The sequence below is a fragment of the Geotrypetes seraphini genome, chromosome 5 (genome assembly GCF_902459505.1).
Source record: "Geotrypetes seraphini chromosome 5, aGeoSer1.1, whole genome shotgun sequence".
NCBI classification, from domain to species: domain Eukaryota; kingdom Metazoa; phylum Chordata; class Amphibia; order Gymnophiona; family Dermophiidae; genus Geotrypetes; species Geotrypetes seraphini.
The window spans coordinates 117,550,922-117,569,632 of NC_047088.1; the positions used below are offsets into that span (position 1 = coordinate 117,550,922).

The 18,711-nt window shown below is 44.8% G+C and overlaps 1 protein-coding gene across 1 annotated transcript in view; it reads left to right on the forward strand.

Annotated features, from left to right (window-relative positions):
* NDUFA10 (NADH:ubiquinone oxidoreductase subunit A10) overlaps window positions 1-18,711 on the forward strand; it is a 367,340-nt gene that overhangs the window by 119,710 nt on the left and 228,919 nt on the right. The window contains exon 4 of the mRNA XM_033944949.1: window positions 2,345-2,431. Coding sequence (XP_033800840.1) covers window positions 2,345-2,431 — 87 coding nt within the window. The remainder of the gene's footprint in view (window positions 1-2,344; window positions 2,432-18,711) is intronic.

Here is an 18,711-nt window from a genome sequence, read left to right on the forward strand (position 1 = left end):
ATTTATAATGCTCCTTTATTGCTCCCTGATGCGACCTCATCTGAAGTATTGCTTTCAGTTCTGGTCTCCTTATCTCAAGAAAGATATAGTGGCCCTAGAAAAGATTCAAAGAAGAGTGACCAAGATGGTAAAGGGGATGGAACTCCTCTCATATGAGGAAAGACTAAAACGGTTAGGGCTCTTCAGCTTGGAAAAGAGATGGCTGAGGGGAGATATGGTTGAAGTCTACAAAATCCTAAGTGGAGTAAAATGGATACAAGTGGATCCATTTTTCACTCTGTCAAAAATTACAAAGACTAGGGGACGCTCGATGAAGTTATGGGGAAATACTTTTAAAACCAATAGGAGGAATTTTTTTTTCACTCAGAGAATAGTTAAGCTCTGGAACGTGTTGCTAGAGGATGTGGTAAGAGTGGATAGCGTAGTTGGTTTTAAGAAAGGTTTGGACAAGTTCCTGGGGGAAAAGTCCATAGTCTGTTATTGAGAAAGACATAGGGGAAGCCACTGCTTGCCCTGGATCAGTAGGATGGAATATTGCTACTCCTTGGGTTTTGACCAGGTACTAGTGACCTGGATTGGCCACTGTTGAGGACAGGCTACTAGGCTTGATGGACCATTGGTCTGACCCAATAAGGCTATTCTTATTTTATATTGCCTGTATGTAGTTAGTTGGGGGTTTCCCCAGAGTTCTACTGTTTCTAATGGCTTTCTGATAATAAAGTTTATTTGTTGTTTTCTCTCCATGGTTTGTTTGATCTTTGTGTTACATTTATGAGCAGATTAAAGTCTTGTTGCGGGGGGGGGGGGGGTGTCTCCCTGTTCTCCTTCCTCTCTAGTCTCCTGTAGGTTGTCACCAGCTTTGAAACTAACTGACTGGGGGCAACAGAGAGTAGGGAGAAGGAGGAGGTACTGAAAACATCGATCAGTATCTCCTGCAATGGACTTGTAGCAGATGCAAGATCATTGGTTTAGCATACCATCCCTATTTATTGGAAAATATATTATCTAGGTAAGAACCTAATCACTCTTTAAACCAGGTGTACCAGCCCTCCCAACCATTGTCCCTTAAGACTAAGCAAACACTATGGCCCCCCTTGTATGTAAGCCCCACCCACTTATCACACATTGTAGTTCTACCCCCTACCCATCTCGATCATGTCTTTTGTCTAAATGACTTTAGAAGCAATTTCTCCCCCTATCCTGATAAAGAATGTAAGCTGCCTAGAAGGTCTGTCCAATGGGCAGGTTAGCAAATCCTAATAAAACTTAAAACTTAATTTATTTATGTTTAGAATATCATGTGATACTCTGTCTTCTTCCATGCCAAATAAATTGAGTTAGCAGCCGTTACCAATGACTTAGTACAGTGGAACCTTGGTTTACGAGCACAATTTGTTCCAGAAGTATGCTCATAAACCAAATTGCTCGTATATCAAAGCGAGTTTCCCCATAGGAAGTAAGGGAAACTCGCTTTGATTCGTTCTACCTCCTCCTCCTCCCCCCCCCATGAGGCTACCGGCGCTGCTCCATTCCCCCCCCCACGATCCGGCATCCCCCTGCGAACCTGCATCCTCCCCCGCTCACGTCGCCCCCCTCCCCCTCGATCCTACATCCCCCCCCGAGCACCGAAACGACATCCCTTACTCCGATTGGGCACCGGCACCAGCACCAACGCACAGGACATGCCGATGCCCAAAGAGCCTCCCTGTTGCCTGTGCTGGGCTGGACTGGGCCTTGAGCATTTGCGCATGCTCAAGGCCTTCTGGTCTCGCTCTCTCTGAGATTCTGAATCTGAGAATAATAATAAGCTTTCTGGACCCCTTTTTGTTTACAAAAAATAGATAGCTCTAAGTCTAATAGATGTTGGCATTGTCATCTCAAAGCGGGGACTTTAGATCATTTATTGTTCTGTTGTCCATTCATTTTGGCTTTTTGGAAATCGATTTGGGGCCAAATAAATTGTTTGTTGGAAAATCCTGTGGCTCTATCCTATGATACTTTATTATTTGGATTGTCAATGAGGAAGAAAAGTCAAATTTCAACCTTTAATTCTTGAGAGCAGAACTTCCATAAATGTGGCTTTTCTACTAAGAAAAGTTAGGACAATAAGCCTTTGCTGAAGTCTTGTGATTATAGATTTCTATGTTGCCCATGACCTCACCATAAAAAAATCTTACGATATTTTTTAAACATTAGAAGAGTTCTAAACATTGCTGTGTAAGTATTGGATGTCTTATTTAAGATGTGTATTTCTGCAGTGCAATTAATAAAGTGGTACTTGCTGCTATCCTGTTTATGTGCATGGGGGTAAAGATGTGTTTTCTCTGTTTTTGTTCTCCCACAGGACAAGGTGCGGTACTGGAGCGCTCTCCCTTCAGTGACTTTGTGTTTTTGGAGGCAATGCAGAAGCAGGGCTACATCAGAAAAGAATGTAAGTCTCAAAAATACTTTCACCCCCAAAAAACAGTCAGAATGCTCTGGAAGTAGCAGATGTTAGGAGTCTGCCTTGGCAAAATTACCACTTCCAGTGCAATAGGTGAGACATTCAAGACAATAGGGTTATTCGCATGCTCTGTAGTAGTGCTGCCTGAGTCGCAATTCGAATCGATTCAACGATTCACTTTGGGTGAATCGATTCGATTCATTTTTACAAAAAAATAAACTCACTGATTCAAATTGGCCCCCTTGCTAGAGGGGCTCTCCCTCTGCTGCCAGAGTCCGTCCATCTAATGTAACTTCGGTTTTGCTAAACCGGAAGTTACATCAGAAGCAAGGACTTCGGCAAAGGGAGCGCTAAAAAGTAGTAGTAAGTTTAAAAAAATAGTATTAATGAAAGGTCCTATCCTTAATGCAAGTTAGCGAGAGAAAGCGCTGACTGTTCCCCCTGCGTGCGTGATCCCATATGCAGAAAGCAAACATGATTCTCCCTCTCCCTGGTTCTGACTAGCAGCTGCCAGTTTTCTTGCAGCCCAGGCCGACCGTACGGTTTTCAACCAGACACAGAGCTGATTCGGTGCCAGTAAAATGGAGATCATCTGGGCTGCTGATGCTGCTTTTCAGTGTGCTTCACTCTCATCTCTCTTCCTGTTGGCTACAACATGCAGAAGCTGCTCCTCCCTCCAGCTCCAGTCAGGCCTAAGCAAAGGGCTTGGGGTCCTCGGGGTTGGGAGTCTTCAGTTGAACCATCCTCATCACCCTTCGCGATTTTGATAATTAAAGTAAAAAAAACAAAACTGCATGAGGCTGCCAGAAATCCCAGATTGGTCTGAAGGATCCACCCTGGAACTAGATAACTTGTTAGGTTTCATGCTGTTTCTTCACTAGGGTGGAGGGAGGAAGATGGATGGTGGAGGGGGGATGGACTTGGGGGAGATTATGGAGAGGGGAGATAGACTTGGAAGAGTTCATGGAGAGATGAACTTGGGGGAGAGATGGAAGAAATAATGGATCTAAAAACAGGAGAGGGAAAGAGAGATGGTGGACAATGGGATTTAGGGAGGGAAGGAACAGAAGGAGAGAAGTTGGACACAAGGGATGGAGTAGAAGGGGGATAGAGATACTGGATAGGAGGGTAGTTGTGAAGAGAATGGGAGAGATGGTGAACCCTGGGGTGGTGGGGAAGGAGGGAGAAATGCAGGATGAAAGGGTAGTTAAGAAAAGGAGACGGTGAATCTGGGGATGGTGGGGTCCTTCGCTGTAGCTGCAGGGATGGAGACAAAAAAGGAAAGATGCCAAACCTCCAGGGAAGGGAAGGAAAATGGAAGGAGAGAACAGAGATGGAAGATGGATGGTTAGCACAGATAAAGAAGAAAGACCACGGCAAGCACGTTATCAGAAGACAACCAGAGCGCGGTAGCAACCTGATTTAAATAATGACCAGACAACAAAAGGTAGAAAAAAATAATTTTACTTTCTGTTTTGAGATTACAATATGTCAGATTTGAAATGTGTATCCTGCTAGAGCTGGTGTTAGATTGCAAATGTGAGCTAGGATTTAACAGAGAAAGGAAAAGTATTTTTTGTTTACACCATAGCGCCAGTGTGGGTAGGAGAGGCCAAAGGGAGTGAAGAGTCTATAAAATAAACCCACTAGGGTATTTGAAAAAACAACAACACCCATTTGGACAGGAAAATCGAATTGAAAAATCGATTCAATAGGCTGAATCGAATCGAAATATTTTTTCCTGAATCGGGCAGCACTGCTTTATTTGATGGATTTATCACCTAAACAGTAACTACACTAAACACTAAAACCAATTCTATTACTTCTAATATGTTCACTCTTGCGTATATTGTTGTATTTTTAATAAACTGTACATTGTAATTCGCTGTATCTTAAGAATCTGCATATTGTAATTCACTGATTGTCTGCATATTGTAACTCGCTGATTGTCCAGCTCTCTTTGGTGTGAACCGCTTAGAAGTCACACGATTATGGCGGTATAGAAGAATAAAGTTATTATTACTCTGCAGAAGGAATCCACTCTGGATTTTTCACTCTGCTTTGTAGTACTTCACTGATCGGTTTAGCGCTCTCTATTGTCTTTCCTTCTGCACATGTCTACAGCTGTGTGTGTTCTGCTCTCCACATTTTATTGTTTTAAATTTGATGTAGTTTTGTTCCCTTTTTGGGTAATTTTGCGTTTTTTTTAAAATTCTTTATTGATTTTACATCTTACAACAAGTGTACCAGAAAATAACATTTGAACTTATACAATATCACTTGATTATCTATCATTTTTAACTTAAATTGTAATATTTAAACCCTCCCTCCCAACCCTACTAATTCATATGTAGTTACATATATCATATAATATATTATATAATCTGTCCTATTCATCTAAATATTTAATATCAGATCAGAAATCCCTCCCCCCACACTTTGCAATTATACCTATTAGGGAAAAATGATATTTTAATCATCACTCATTACAATATTCTATTAATGGCCTCCAAACCTCCTGAAAGTTATTAAAATTTCCTTTCTGCAAGGCTAACATTCTTTCCATCTTGTACATTTGACAGTGAATTCCACCAAAAACAGTAATTTAATCTACTCCAATTTTTCCAGTTAAATGTAATCTGTTGAATGGCATCTCCTGTCATAATAAGTAATAGCTTATTATTCTTTGCAGAAATTTGACTTTTCTTCCAATTTTGGAGCTCTGCCTGCTTGAGAATTCACAGACTTTGGTCTATAGCTGACAGGCCAATTCCTTTTTTGGGTACCTGCTAGCCAGTCTGCATAGTTTTCCTTGGAGCACAGGGCTGTCCCTGAAATAGTCTCACCTTCTGTTAAGCAGGGGTCGAGTGCAGACAGTCATGCTTGGGGGGCTCTGGTGTTCCGCAGGGCTCACTGTCATTCGAGCGCGAGACAAAGCCGCACCGACATTTGAGCCCAGACAGTTGGGCGAAAGACTCCAGCGCGCCGCCAGAAAAGTAAATTTTAAAGAGCTCCGACGGGGCGCGCCGCCAGAAAAGTAAATTTTAAAGAGCTCCGACGGGGGGTGTGAGGGGGGAACCCCCCCAGTTTACTTAATAGTGTTCATGCTGCTGTTTGGGGGTTGGAACCCCCCATTATAGAGGAAACTTAACTTTTTCCCGATTTTTTTAGGAAAGTTAAGTTTTCTGTATAATGTGGAACCCACCATTATAGAGGAAACTTAACTGTTTCCTGATTTTTTTAGGAAATTTAAGTTTTTAGAAGAGTTAAGTTTTCTGTATAATGTGGGGGGTTGCACTCCCCACATCTCCCCAACGGCAGCGCGAACAGTATTAAGTAAAGTGGGGGGATTCCCCCCCACACCCCCAATCGGAGCTCTTTGAAATTAACTTTTACAGCGGCGCACTGGTGTCTTGTGCGCAATTGGGCTGAAATGTCGGTGTGGCTTTGTCCGGCGCGCTTTTGTCCCGTCTTTGTTCTGCAGTGTACCAGCTGTGTTTTCGCACCTCCACCTGTCCTGGTGGACCTCTGGTGGTCCGCTGGGGTGGAGGCATAGTCAGACAGTGGAGTCTGACCAGCAGCCCGAAGATCAGCTTTGTGAGAGCATTCACATCATTGTGGCAGTGAATTCTTCTACAGCTACTGAGAAAGCTGTGAGCAGCTGGATTCCAGTGTATCAGGCCACAGTGAGTACAAGGAGCTGCCAGCTTGTGAGAGACATCAAAGAAAGTTTAAAAAGAGAGATTTTCTGAGTTTCTGCATGTTTCCCTGTGTTCCCCCTCCTGAAAAATCCTAAAATCGCTGTTTTTGGACTTTGGGAAGTGTGAAAAATATCAGATTTTTGGTGTGAATTTGGTGCTGGCAGCCATCTAGAATTTTTAGCATTCTTTTTTTTCTTCTTCTACCTGCTTCTTCAAAACTTTTATTTTTCCCTGGAAAACTGCTGGGATGGAGTCCTTTGGGTCTCCTGTGAATTCATGCCAGGATTGTGCAAATTTAGCGCTTTTAGAGTATCCTTGCTTAGCAGGCGATCAGACGCTCAGTCAGCCCAACAGGGTGTCCTCCATTACTTTTGGGGCTCGACATGACTGGTTCTTCAGTCAGCCTGGCTGCGGACTCTCTGCAACCTAAGACACACAAATTTACTGTATATACTCGAATATAAACCGGGATTTTTGGGCCAAAATTTGGCCCAAAAATGGGGGTGCCGGTTTATATTCGAGCCAATACACACCCCTTTTCCAAAATTATTGCAGGCTGCTGCTGCCGCCACAAGGCTCTGCACCCTGCTGCTTTCTCTGTCCTAACCTCATACCTTTACCGCCAATCCCCGGTGGAGGTGCAGCGGGTAGGAGCAAACTTTCTAAGTTCCTGCCCCGCTGTTAACAGGCTTCCGTGAGTGTCTTCGGCCGTTGAGAAGCACGAGCAGGTGTGTGATTTGGCGCTGCTGCTCAGTGCTGAGCGGCTTCCTTAATGGCTCCCGCGAATTCTCTCGAGAATTCACGGGAGCCATTAAGGAAACCGCTCAGCACTGAGCAGCAGCGCCAAATCGCACACCTGCTTGTGCTTCTCAGCACGGCCGAAGACACTCACGGAAGCCTGTTAACAGCGGGTAAGGGAACTTGGAAAGTTTGCTTCTGCCCGCTGCACTTCCACCGGGGATTGGCGGTAGAGGTATGAGGTTAGGACAGAGAAGGCAGCAGGGCGCAGAGCCTTGTGGCGGTATGAGGCTAGAGCAGGGAGGGGGGCATGGTGCAGAGCCTGGGATGGAGGGAGGGTGCAGAGTCTGACAGGAGAGTGAAGGAAGGGTGCTGGGTGCAGAGTGTGACAGGGGAGGAAGGGGGCTGGGTGTAATGCCTGACAGGAAGGGTGCAATGGGTGCAATACCTGGGTGAAAATACCTGACAGGAAGGGAGGCCTGGGTGTATTGCTTGGGTGGCCTGGGTGTATTGCTTGGGTGGCCTGGGTGCAATGCCTGGGAGGCCTGGGTGCAATGCCTGACAGTAAAGGAGCTGGGTGCAATGCCTGACAGGGAAAGGAGGGAGGGAAGGAAGGGTGCTGGATGCAATGCCTGACCGGGGAAGGTACTTGAATATTAAGCCGCCCGACTTATATTCGAGTCAACCATTTTTTTTTTTTTTTTTTTTCCTCCTTATTGAGGGGGGACGGGGGGGGGTCTCGACTTATGGTCAGATCGACTTATATTCGAGTAAATTCATCCTCCTCGAAAATAACAAAACCCCAACCTTAACCAGTATAGAAATCAACTCAATCAACTACCCCATTCAAACCACCCTAAAACTATTAGGAATGACTATAGACAGATGCTTCACCATGCAGCCTCAAATAAACAAAACAATACAGAAATCTTTCGCAGTTATGAGAAATTTAAGACAAGTACAAAAATTCTTCGAAAGACCACAATTTCAGCTCATAGTTCAATCCCTTATACTAAGCCTACTGGACTACTGCAACATCCTCTACCTCCCCTGCCCCGCAACAATGATTAAACAACTACAAACAATCCAAAATACAGCTCTGAGACTCATCTACTCACTGAAGAAACACGACCATATCACAGAAGCATACATCGACTCACACTGGCTACCAATTCAAGAAAGAATACTATTTAAATTCTACTGCATACTATTTAAATCGTTAAATGGAGACAGCCCAATCTACCTAAACAACCGCCTCTACCAAACTACATCACCCAGACATGGAAAAACACACACCCCTTTCACACACCCTCCAATCAAAGAAGTCAAACGGATAAAATTATATGACGGACTACTGGCAGCACAAGCAGCAAAACTGGATAACCAAATCTCCAACCTACTGATAACAACCCCCGAATACAAGATCTTCAGAAAAGAAATAAAAACAATTCTGTTCAAGAAATCACTGAATCACTCTTAACATATCAATTACCGTCCATCCTCCTGCCTTCTCCCCGCCCCACAGATACTACCAGTTCTTCTCAATTGCTCTTGAAGTCACCAATAATTTACTGTATCCCACTATGTATATCTCTTTTATATCTCTTTTTGTAATCCGCCTTCTCAACTTCTCTTGAATTTATCAATGATCCAATATTGTAACCCACCTTTTATAACTCTTTTGTAATCTGCCTTGAACTGCAAGGTAATGGCGGAATAGAAATCTCTAATGTAATGTAATATATACGGTAAGTCATCTAGGGGTGACACTATGCCCCAGGAGCAGGGTACCTTCTCTAAATTATGAGGTTTTGTAGTCAGAGTTAAAAAAGTGTGTTGTTCTCCTGAGCACTCTCCTTTTTCCCCAGGATGTTTTTGGGTGGTGTGGTGCCTTCGGGCATGTCCTCGCCTCTGCTTGCTCATGATTTGGGGGATCCGGATGCTGATCCTGACCTCTCTGATCCATTGTTTGACAGTGCAGCTCTTTTCGGATCGGGGGATCCAGGCTTGTGTGCTGGATCCGTGGATCCTTTGGGGAATCCGGATCCTGGTGATGATCCTACTGTCCTGTGCTTAATTAAGTTTGTGGTTCTGCCTTATGTTCCTGCTGAATCTTTTCAGGAATTGAACTTTCAGACTCAGTCAGCTCCGTCCACTTCTTCTCCCTGCGTTTGTAATGGGTGCTCACACTCTGTGACCTTTCCCTGGCATCCGGATATGAGTTTTATGATCTCTGAGCAGTTTGACTCTCCGGAAGGTATTTTGAAGAGTGCTAGAGCTATGTCCCGCTTGTATCCACTGGTGCAGTAGTGTCAGCAGCTTTTCGGGTATCCCAAAGTCTTTGGTTGCATGAGTGACTAAGCGCACCTCTCTTCCAATGGTGGGGTAGTTGTGTTGGGGATGTGGTCCTCAGGAAACTTTTTGAAACAGCCAGTTTGGGCATTAAAGCTGCTGTGGTGATGTTTTTTGTCGCACACGTCTGTCTTTGCTGCAGTAGAGCCGCCTCCTCAACTGCTGATGACTGGGATGGATATAGTGGCTGAGACAGATACAGTGGATGCCTTTTATGGCCTTTTGAAAGTGCTGGCAAAAGTGTCAGCGTACTCCATTTCGGCCTGCCGAATGCTGTTTGGTCAGGCAGGGGGCTGGTGATTCCACTTCCAAGGCGACTTTAGTGAGGCTGTCTTTTAAGGGGCAGTTATTTGGCAAAAGCCTGGATGTCCTCATGGATTCGATATTGGTCAGTCACCCAAAGACCAAACCTGATAATAGACCCACATCCTCCAGGGGTTCTGGGCGCTCTAATTTTTGGGGCTCCAGACAGTATGCATATTCTATATCGCAGAGATTTTCCCAGAGCTTCTGAGGTTGGTATGTGGGCTGCAGGCGTTCCCAACCTTCCGCTACCTATCCTGCACACTCTTCCAGAAAGACACAGTGACGCCAGAATACTGAATGCTCTCTGCAGATAGGGGGCCGGCTCTCTGAGTTTCTGCTTACCTGGGTGTGCATTACAGAAGACCAGTGGGTATTGAACATTATTCGATCAGGATACAAGCTGGAATTTGCCCAGCCTCTGACAGATTGGTTTGTGGATTCTCCATCCGGATGACCAGACAAGACACTGAGTACAGGGAAATACTTCTAAAACCAATAGGAGGAAATATTTTTTCACTCAGAGACTAGTTAAGCTCTGGAATGTATTGCCAAAGGTTGTGGTAAGAGCAGATAGCGTAGCTGGTTTTAAGAAAGTTTTGGACAATTTCCTGGAGGAAAAGTCCATAGTCTATTATTGAGAAAGACATGGGGGAAGCCACTGCTTACCCTGGAGCGGTAGCATGGAATATTGCTACTCCTTGGGTTTTAGCCAGGTACTAGAGACCTGGATTGGCCACTGTGAGAACAAGCTAATGGGCTTGATGGACCATTAGTCTGACCCAGTAAGTCTATTCTTATGTTTTTATGTCCAGGGTACTGTTCAGCGCTTTCTGGATATTCAAGCTAGAGAGCCGGTGTCCCGCGACCTCTCGGGCTCAGGCAGATACTCTGTATACTTTATCATGCCAAAGAAAGGTTCAGAACATGCCTATTCTGGATCTTCAGCACGTGAATGTGACTCTTGGGATTATCCGCTTCCGAATGGAGCAATGGCTCCGGGGGAATTTCTGGCCTCCCTGGATCTTACAGAGGTGTACATACATATTCCCATATTTCTGGCCCACCACAAGTTTCTGTGGTTTCATGTTCTGGAGCAGCATTACCAGTTTTTGTCCCTGCCCTTTGGGCTGGCGACAGCGCCTCAGACCTTCACCAAGGTGATGGTGGTGGTAAAGGCAGCTTTCCTGAGAACGCCCTAGTTGGCCAAGGGATATCGCTCGGTGGAGCAGGTGCTTCAGGTGCTGGATGACTTAGGCTAGATTGTCATAATCAGAAAGAGTCATCTGTAGCCCACGCAGTCACTGGCATACTTGGGAGTCCTCTTCGATACAGCTGTCCGACACTTGAATACAGAAACTGTGTGCCCAGATTTCTGCACTTTTGGAGTGGCTGGCTCCTTCGGCGTGGGATTATCTTCAAAGTCTAGGCTTCATTGTTGCCACACTGGATGTGGTTTCTTGGGTGAGGACGCACATGCGTCCTCTCTAGCTGGGCGCCACACCTTAATGCCTTGCAAATTTGTCTGTCTTGGCCTCTAGAAGCTCAGGCAAGCATGGACTGCTGGGGTGCTGATTGCAATCGTCCTGTTCAGGGGTTGGACACCTTCACAGAGAAAGTGGTCCATCTGCCTAGGGGAGCTCAGGGCCATTTGTTTGGCTCAGATGAGATTGCAGAAGACTCCAGAGGACCGAGCAATCAAGGTTTTCTCCGACTATGCAGCGGCAGTAGCCTATGTCAATCGCCAGGGAGGGACCAAGAGCACTCCACTTCTGCCTTCTTTTTCTTGGATGGAACGTCTTCTCCTGGTGCTGACAGCAGCATATGTGGCAAGAGTGGACAACGTGCAAGCAGACCTTCTCAGCGGAAGGTCTCTGGATCTGGGAGAGTGGATCTGGTTCCCACAGGCATTTCAGATGTTTGTGGAGCGCTGGGGAGTCCCCGCATTGATCTCATTGCCACTTCATGATACAAGGAGGTGCTTTACTTCTTCTGTTGCAGTTCCAAGCTCAGAACTGGACGGCTTGACGCGCTGGTGCAGTTCTGGCAACAGGAGTTTTCTCCTGTCTATTTTTACTCCTGGGCCGTTGGTCGACTGTGTCCAGAGGATTTTGGTTCTTCTTGGCTGTATTAGTTGGTGGACTCAGCTAGTTTGCATATAGGGTGTGGTGCTCAGTCTTTGGGCTGAGTGCTTCTTCAGACCCTTTCACGCAGGGTCCAGTTACCATGCTAGTTCTGGGGCTTTCTCTCTTCAGGCATGGCTCTTGAGCACGCAACTTTTGGGCATATGAGATGTTCTGCTCTTGTTGTTGAGGCTCTTCTAAAGTCTAAGAAGTCATCCAGGGGGTCAGCATACACTACGGTGTGGAAGGCTTTCCAATATTGGTCCGTCCAAGACTAGGTGGATCCGCATTCAGCTCAGATCTCGCTGATGCTTGCCTTTCTTCCTGCAAGAAAGATACTGGCCTTACGGTGTGTTCTCAGTAGCTGGACTAGGACTGTTGGTCCTCTGGTGGCTCATCCTGATGTCGCTCAATTCTTCCAGGGGGTTCATCATGTCAGTCAGCTGGTTGTCCATTCTTTCCCTGCCTCGGACTTTAGCCTGTCTAGCTTTATGTTTAAATCATTTTTATTACAATTCAATAATAATACAAATGCAACACCTTACCAAAAACAGCATAAAAGAACAACCACAAAAACCCCTCCCATCCCACCCGCCCACCCACCCATCCAGGGAACAGCCACCCTACCAAGTCCAAATATGGAGTGATGTGTATCAATTCAACAATCTATTTCTGGCATGCGGGTTCAATGTAGCCGCAAACGGTAACCAACACTGGAGAAACAAAATGCCCCTTTTAGAGTTTAAAGTGGGAAGAGCTTGACGTTCAAACCAAGCTATCTGTATTATCAAAGTCCGCCAGTGCATCAGAGTTGGGGTCTGGGGCGATAGCCAATATTGTAATATAGACTTTTGCACAAATGTCACACTTCCCCTTCTCACCGGGAACAAGGATAGTTTCAAAGTAAAGAGAAAGGTATCGACATGCCTCCAAGAACAGTTCCACATCAAGGGGATCTGATTGCCCAATCTTCGCCAATAGGCCTTTATTCCAGGACAGGACCAAAACATGTGTCCCAAAGTAGCTCGGGGTGCCCCACATCTAGGACAACAGTTTGAAGAGCAGAGACGTGCCCAATACGCTCGAGTCGGGGCAAAGAAGGCCTGCAACACAAACTTGTAGTACCTCTCCGATTCTGCCGCAGATTGGAATACTCGAGGGCCCAGTTTCATACTACGTTTTATAACCTCTGCTGATATCGGGACCTGCAGATCCATAGTCCAACGAGCTGCCACAGCTGTAAAGACCAGGTCTCCTGCAAAGTCCTGCAGAAACCGATGATGAAACCGGAGTGAAATAGGAACCTGGGCAGTCAAACAGAGATTCTGATAATTTCTCCTGTATCTCTTCCAACAAGGCAGTACAGATAGTGTTGTAATTGTCTATAAGAATACAAGTCCTGGAGTCCAAAATGAAAGGATTCCCGCAGTTGTTGAAACTCCTGAAGCTTGCCATCGGAGTGTAACACCTGGGACAAATACAGTATTCCTTTATGAGTCCGGTTCGAAAAGGACCCTAGACCCATCCCCAGGAGAAAATCACCATTACCCTGTATGGGCAGGCATGGAGTCGCATACGGGCTAAGCTTTAACAGTTTAAAAAGACATTTCCAAGTTTTTCTTGCTGGGAACAAGAATATATCCCCAAAAGAAGAATGCTCCGGCAATTTTTTAACATGAAGTAAATAGATAAAATGATAGGGAAAGAATGCCATACATTCCACAGTCGTCACAGAGAAATAAGTAGTCATACAAAACCAGTCATTTAGATGTCTAAATTGGCATGCCAAATTGAACCGTCTCAAATGTAATAGCCCATTACTCCCCTGATCTCTAGGTAAAAACAATGTGGTCTAGGGAATCAAGAATGTTTACCCCCCCCCAAATTAGTTAAAGTCCTCTGTAATAAGAACAGATGACGCCTTCGCAACAGCAAGGGCAACATTTGAAGTATATAAACCCATTGGGGAATCACCAGCATATTATAAAGCGCTATTTTACCCAAAAGTGTAATGGGGTATGCTTGCCATGCCCTCAATCTAGCCCTTGTACGAGTCAACAATGATAGCACATTGATAGAATAAAGTTGGGTCAAATCTTGTGGGATAAATATACACAAGTATCTCAGACTGTTAGATGCCCATTCCAGGGGAAAAGGTCCCGTCCAACCCTCCTGATCAGATCCCTGCAACGGGAGCACTAAAGATTTTTGGCGATTCAAAGTCAGCCCAGAATATACATTAAATTTGTCAAACAACATCAGAGCTCATGACAACGAATTCTGAGGCTGTGCCAAGGTCAACAGTAAGTCATCAGCGAATGCCAAGACTGAGTTGGGAGGAGCCGTCAGGTAGTCCCACCAATTCATCATCCTTCTTAATAGTACGAAGAAGCGGTTCCAAATAAAGTAAAAACAATAAAGGGGACAGTGGGCATCCTTGACATGTCCCTCTGCCTACCCCAAAGGCTTCCGTTAGACTGCCATTGATCAAAAGTTTAGCTGTGGGTGCAGAGTATAAAGCCCTTAAAGCCTTCAAAAGCCACCCTCCAATTCCAACGTATTCCACTGTTTGAAACAAGTAATGCCATTGCACTTGATCAAAGGCTTTAGCTGCGTCTAAGCCCACCCGGTATGTTCATAGATTGGGCTCTAGACATTGCCAGCAAAGCTCTTCGTACATTCAATACCGAATGTCTACCCTGTACAAACCCCACCTGTTCTTCAGAAATAAGGGTTGGCAACAAAGGGGTCAAACGATTGGCCAGCAAATGGGCTAAAATTTTTAGGTCCACATTTATTAAAGAAATAGGGCGATATGACTCTATCTCTTCCCTTGGTTTATTTTACTTCAGAATCATCGTAATGGTAGCCTCATTCGCATAGGGAGGAAAGATGCCATCTTCCAAAGCCCTAGTATGATAACGAAAAAGCGAGTCACATAGTTGCGGGGATAACATTTTATAAAACTCAGGGGAAAACCCATCAGGGCCCGAAGCAGTGCAAGTATGTAATTGCTGTATCGCTTTCTGAATCGCCAGGCCCTGGATGGGCTTATTTAAAGCTTCACATTGTTGATCTGTAAATTGAGGCATACCCGTGTCTTCTAAATAGTCCAGAATATCTGGACCCTGGTAAGGACCCGGGGTAGCATAAAACTGAAAAATGTTGGTAAAAATCATCTGCAATGTCACGGCCTGGTCGAATAAGAATCTGCTCCCCTCCTAATCTTAGCTATATACCTGTCATCTTGCCAATTTTTGGTTAAAGCAGCCAGCATTTTCCCAGTCCTATTCCCATAGTGGTAAAATTTATATTTGCGGTAAAAAAGGGATCTCTTGTTATGCTCATGTAACAGGGCATTAAGCGCAACCTGAACCGAGTGAAGCTCCTCCTGCACCATTGGCGAGGGCTGTCTAAGGTATCTAGCTTTCAAAGTTAAATAACGTTTTTCCAGCCTAACAATACCATTCGCTATTTGTTTGCGATGCGCCGAAATAAAAGCAATAATATCCCTCCTAAGCACAACTTCTAGCTGTTTCCCAAAATAATAAGGGCTCCTCTCTGTGTTGATCATTGTTCAGCACATATTCTTCTCACCGTTGTTGGAATACAGTGCTGTGAAAAAGTTTTAATCCCCCCCCCCGCCATTCAGATTTTCCCTATTAATGTAGTATGTCACATTGCACTACAACCATATAATAATTTACCTAATAATGTTTTTGGTAGGTTGCTAAAGGGTCACCAGGCTTCAGCTCTACTAGCCGTTAGTTTGCTACCAAACATGGTTAGATCAGCCAGCTGAGAACTAAGGAAACCAGTGCTCAAATCCCACTGATATTGCTTGAGATCTTGGTAAGTCACTTAACCCTCCATTGCCTCAGATACAAAACTTAAAAATTATAAGCCCTCCAGGGACACGAAAAATATCTACTGTACTTGAATGCAACTTGCCTTGAGTCATTACTGAGAAGGATATGATCTAAATCCAAAATCCAATACCAGGTATAGTATGAACATAAGTAATACAAAACACTACAAATGTCACTCAGGACCTACAGAGCAATTCCGACATGCCATAATAGCAATAACTTCCATAACTCACAGAAGCACCTACCTAGAAAAAGACAGTACCAAAACACTGTAGTGACCATTAAAACATCAATAAACATATTGGGAAAACTAAACAAGCCATATTAAAACAGATCAATCATGCAATCAATGCTAACAGAATACCATGTCTCTCTCAAACATACAGAACACAGATCTTCACCCAGTTTACAAGAGAATAAATAACCACAATATAAAAATAAAAATTAAACTGAAGCCCCCAAGAAGTTAGACTCTTCATACAGTGCAACACCAGAGAAGACTGACATATTCCAACCACTACCTTACAAATTAAAAAATGCAAATACAACCAGAATGAAAGAAGTTATCCTGCCATTGTATTGGGCGATGGTGTGCCCGCATCTGGAGTACTGCATCCAATATTGGTCGCCATACCTTAAGAAGGATATGGCGTTACTCGAGAGGGTTCAGAAAAGAGCGACGCGATTGATAAAAGGTATGGAAAAGCTTTCATATGCTGAAAGATTAGCGAAACTGGGGCTCTTTTCCCTGGAAAAGCGGAGGCTTAGAGGGGACATGATAGAGACTTACAAGATCATGAAGGGCATAGAGAAAGTGGAGAGGGACAGATTCTTCAAACTTCCGAAAACTACAAGAACGAGAGGGCATTCGGAAAAATTAAGAGGGGACAGATTCAGAACCAATGCTAGGAAGTTCTTCTTCACCCAAAGGGTAGTAGACACCTGGAATGCACTTCTACATGATGTGATGGGGCAGAGTATGGTATTGGGGTTCAAGAAAGCAAAGAGAGAATATGAGGAAAGACTGGCAGGAGAAGCAAGAAACTTCAAACCCTTCTTCAGGTATGTGAAAGGGAAACAACCAGCCAGAGAGGAAGTGGGACCGCTGGACGACGGAGACAGGAAAGGAGTGATAAAGGAGGAAAAAGAGATAGCTGACAGGTTAAACAAATTCTTCTCGTCAATCTTCACCAGAGAGGACACATCTAACATCCCAGAGCCCGAGGAGATTATAACCGGAGACCATGATGAAAGACTGGTACAGCTAGAGGTAAGCAAAGAGGATGTCCTCAGGCAGATAGACAGACTGAAGAGCGACAAATCACCGGGCCCAGACGGTATCCACCCAAGGATACTAATAGAACTGAGAAACTAAATAGCAGAAATACTTTGCCAAATATGTAACCTCTCCATAAAAACTGGGGAGATCCCTGAGGACTGGAAAATAGCAAATGTCACGCCCATCTTTAAGAAGGGATCAAGGGGTGACCCGGGAAACTACAGGCCTGTGAGCTTGACCTCAGTTCCGGGAAAGATGATGGAAGCACTGGTTAAAGACACAATCTGCGAACACATAGAAAACAATGGACAGCTGAAGGCGAGCCAGCATGGCTTCTGCAGGGGAAGGTCGTGCCTCACGAACTTGCTGTACTTCTTTGAGGGAATAAACAGCCAGATGGATAAGGGAGAATCCATAGACATCATTTACCTTGACTTCCAAAAAGCCTTCGACAAGGTACCTCACGAAAGGCTACTTAAAAAGCTGTGGAACCACGGGGTGCAAGGAGACATCTACAGATGGATCAAACACTGGTTGGCAGGCAGGAAACAGAGGGTTGGAGTAAAGGGCCAATACTCAGAATGGCAACAGGTCACGAGCGGAGTTCCACAGGGGTCGGTGCTGGGACCTCTCCTGTTCAACATATTTATTAACGACCTGGAGACGGGGACGAAATGTGAGGTTATCAAATTTGCTGATGACACCAAACTCTGCAGCAGGGTTAGAATCACGGAAGACTGTGAAGACCTGCAAAGGGACCTAACGAGACTGGAGGAATGGGCAAAAAGGTGGCAAATGAGTTTTAACGTAGAGAAATGCAAGGTCATGAATATAGGGAAAAAGAACCCGATGTTCAGCTACAAAATGGGGGGAATAATGCTAGGGGTGAGCAACCTTGAAAGAGACCTGGGGGTGATGGTGGACACAACATTGAAACCTTCGGCGCAGTGTGCAACAGCCTCAAAGAAAGCAAACAGAATGCTAGGCATCATCAAAAAGGGTATCACAACCAGGACGAAGGAAGTCATCATGCCGCTGTATCGCGCAATGGTGTGCCCGCACCTGGAGTACTGTGTCCAGTACTGGTCGCCGTACCTCAAGAAGGACATGGCAGTACTTGAGGGGGGTCCAGAGAAGAGCGACTAAACTGATAAGGGGTATGGAAAATTTTGCATACGCTGACAGGTTGAAAATGCTGGGGCTGTTCTCCCTGGAGAAGAGGAGACTTAGAGGGGACATGATAGAAATCTTCAAAATCCTAAAGGGCATTGAGAAGGTGAATAAGGACAGATTTTTCAAACTGTGGGGGCCCACAACCACTAGGGGGTCACTCGGAGAAATTGAAAGGGGACAGGTTTTGAACAAATGCTAGGAAGTTCTTTTTTACCCAGAGGGTGGTGGACACATGGAACGCGCTTCCAGAGGATGTGATAGGCCAGAGCACTTTACAGGGGTTCAAGGAAGGTTTGGATAGGTTCCTGGAGGATAAGGGGATTGAGGGGTACAAATAGAACTAGAGGTAGGTCATAGAAGGAGTCAGAAACCACTTCACAGGTCATAGTACCAATTTTTTTTGCACTAAGCATTATGCAAAAAAAATTGGTACTTCAAAAATAAACAGCAAAGAATTGTTCAAACTAGTAAAAACATTAACCGACACAACACAAATACTGAAAAAGGACAACGAGCCCACTCCATCGGCACAAACCCTAGCCAACTTCTTTCAAAATAAAATCGCTGAACTAAGAGCAACTCTACCCACAACCACAACAAATGCTCTTCAATACCTCGAACCCCACGACCAAGACACCAGAGTAGACATGATATGGGACCACCTCGAATACCCAAACTGACATCAGTTCCTAAACTTATTCAACAAGTACACCAAATCTAACTGTCTACT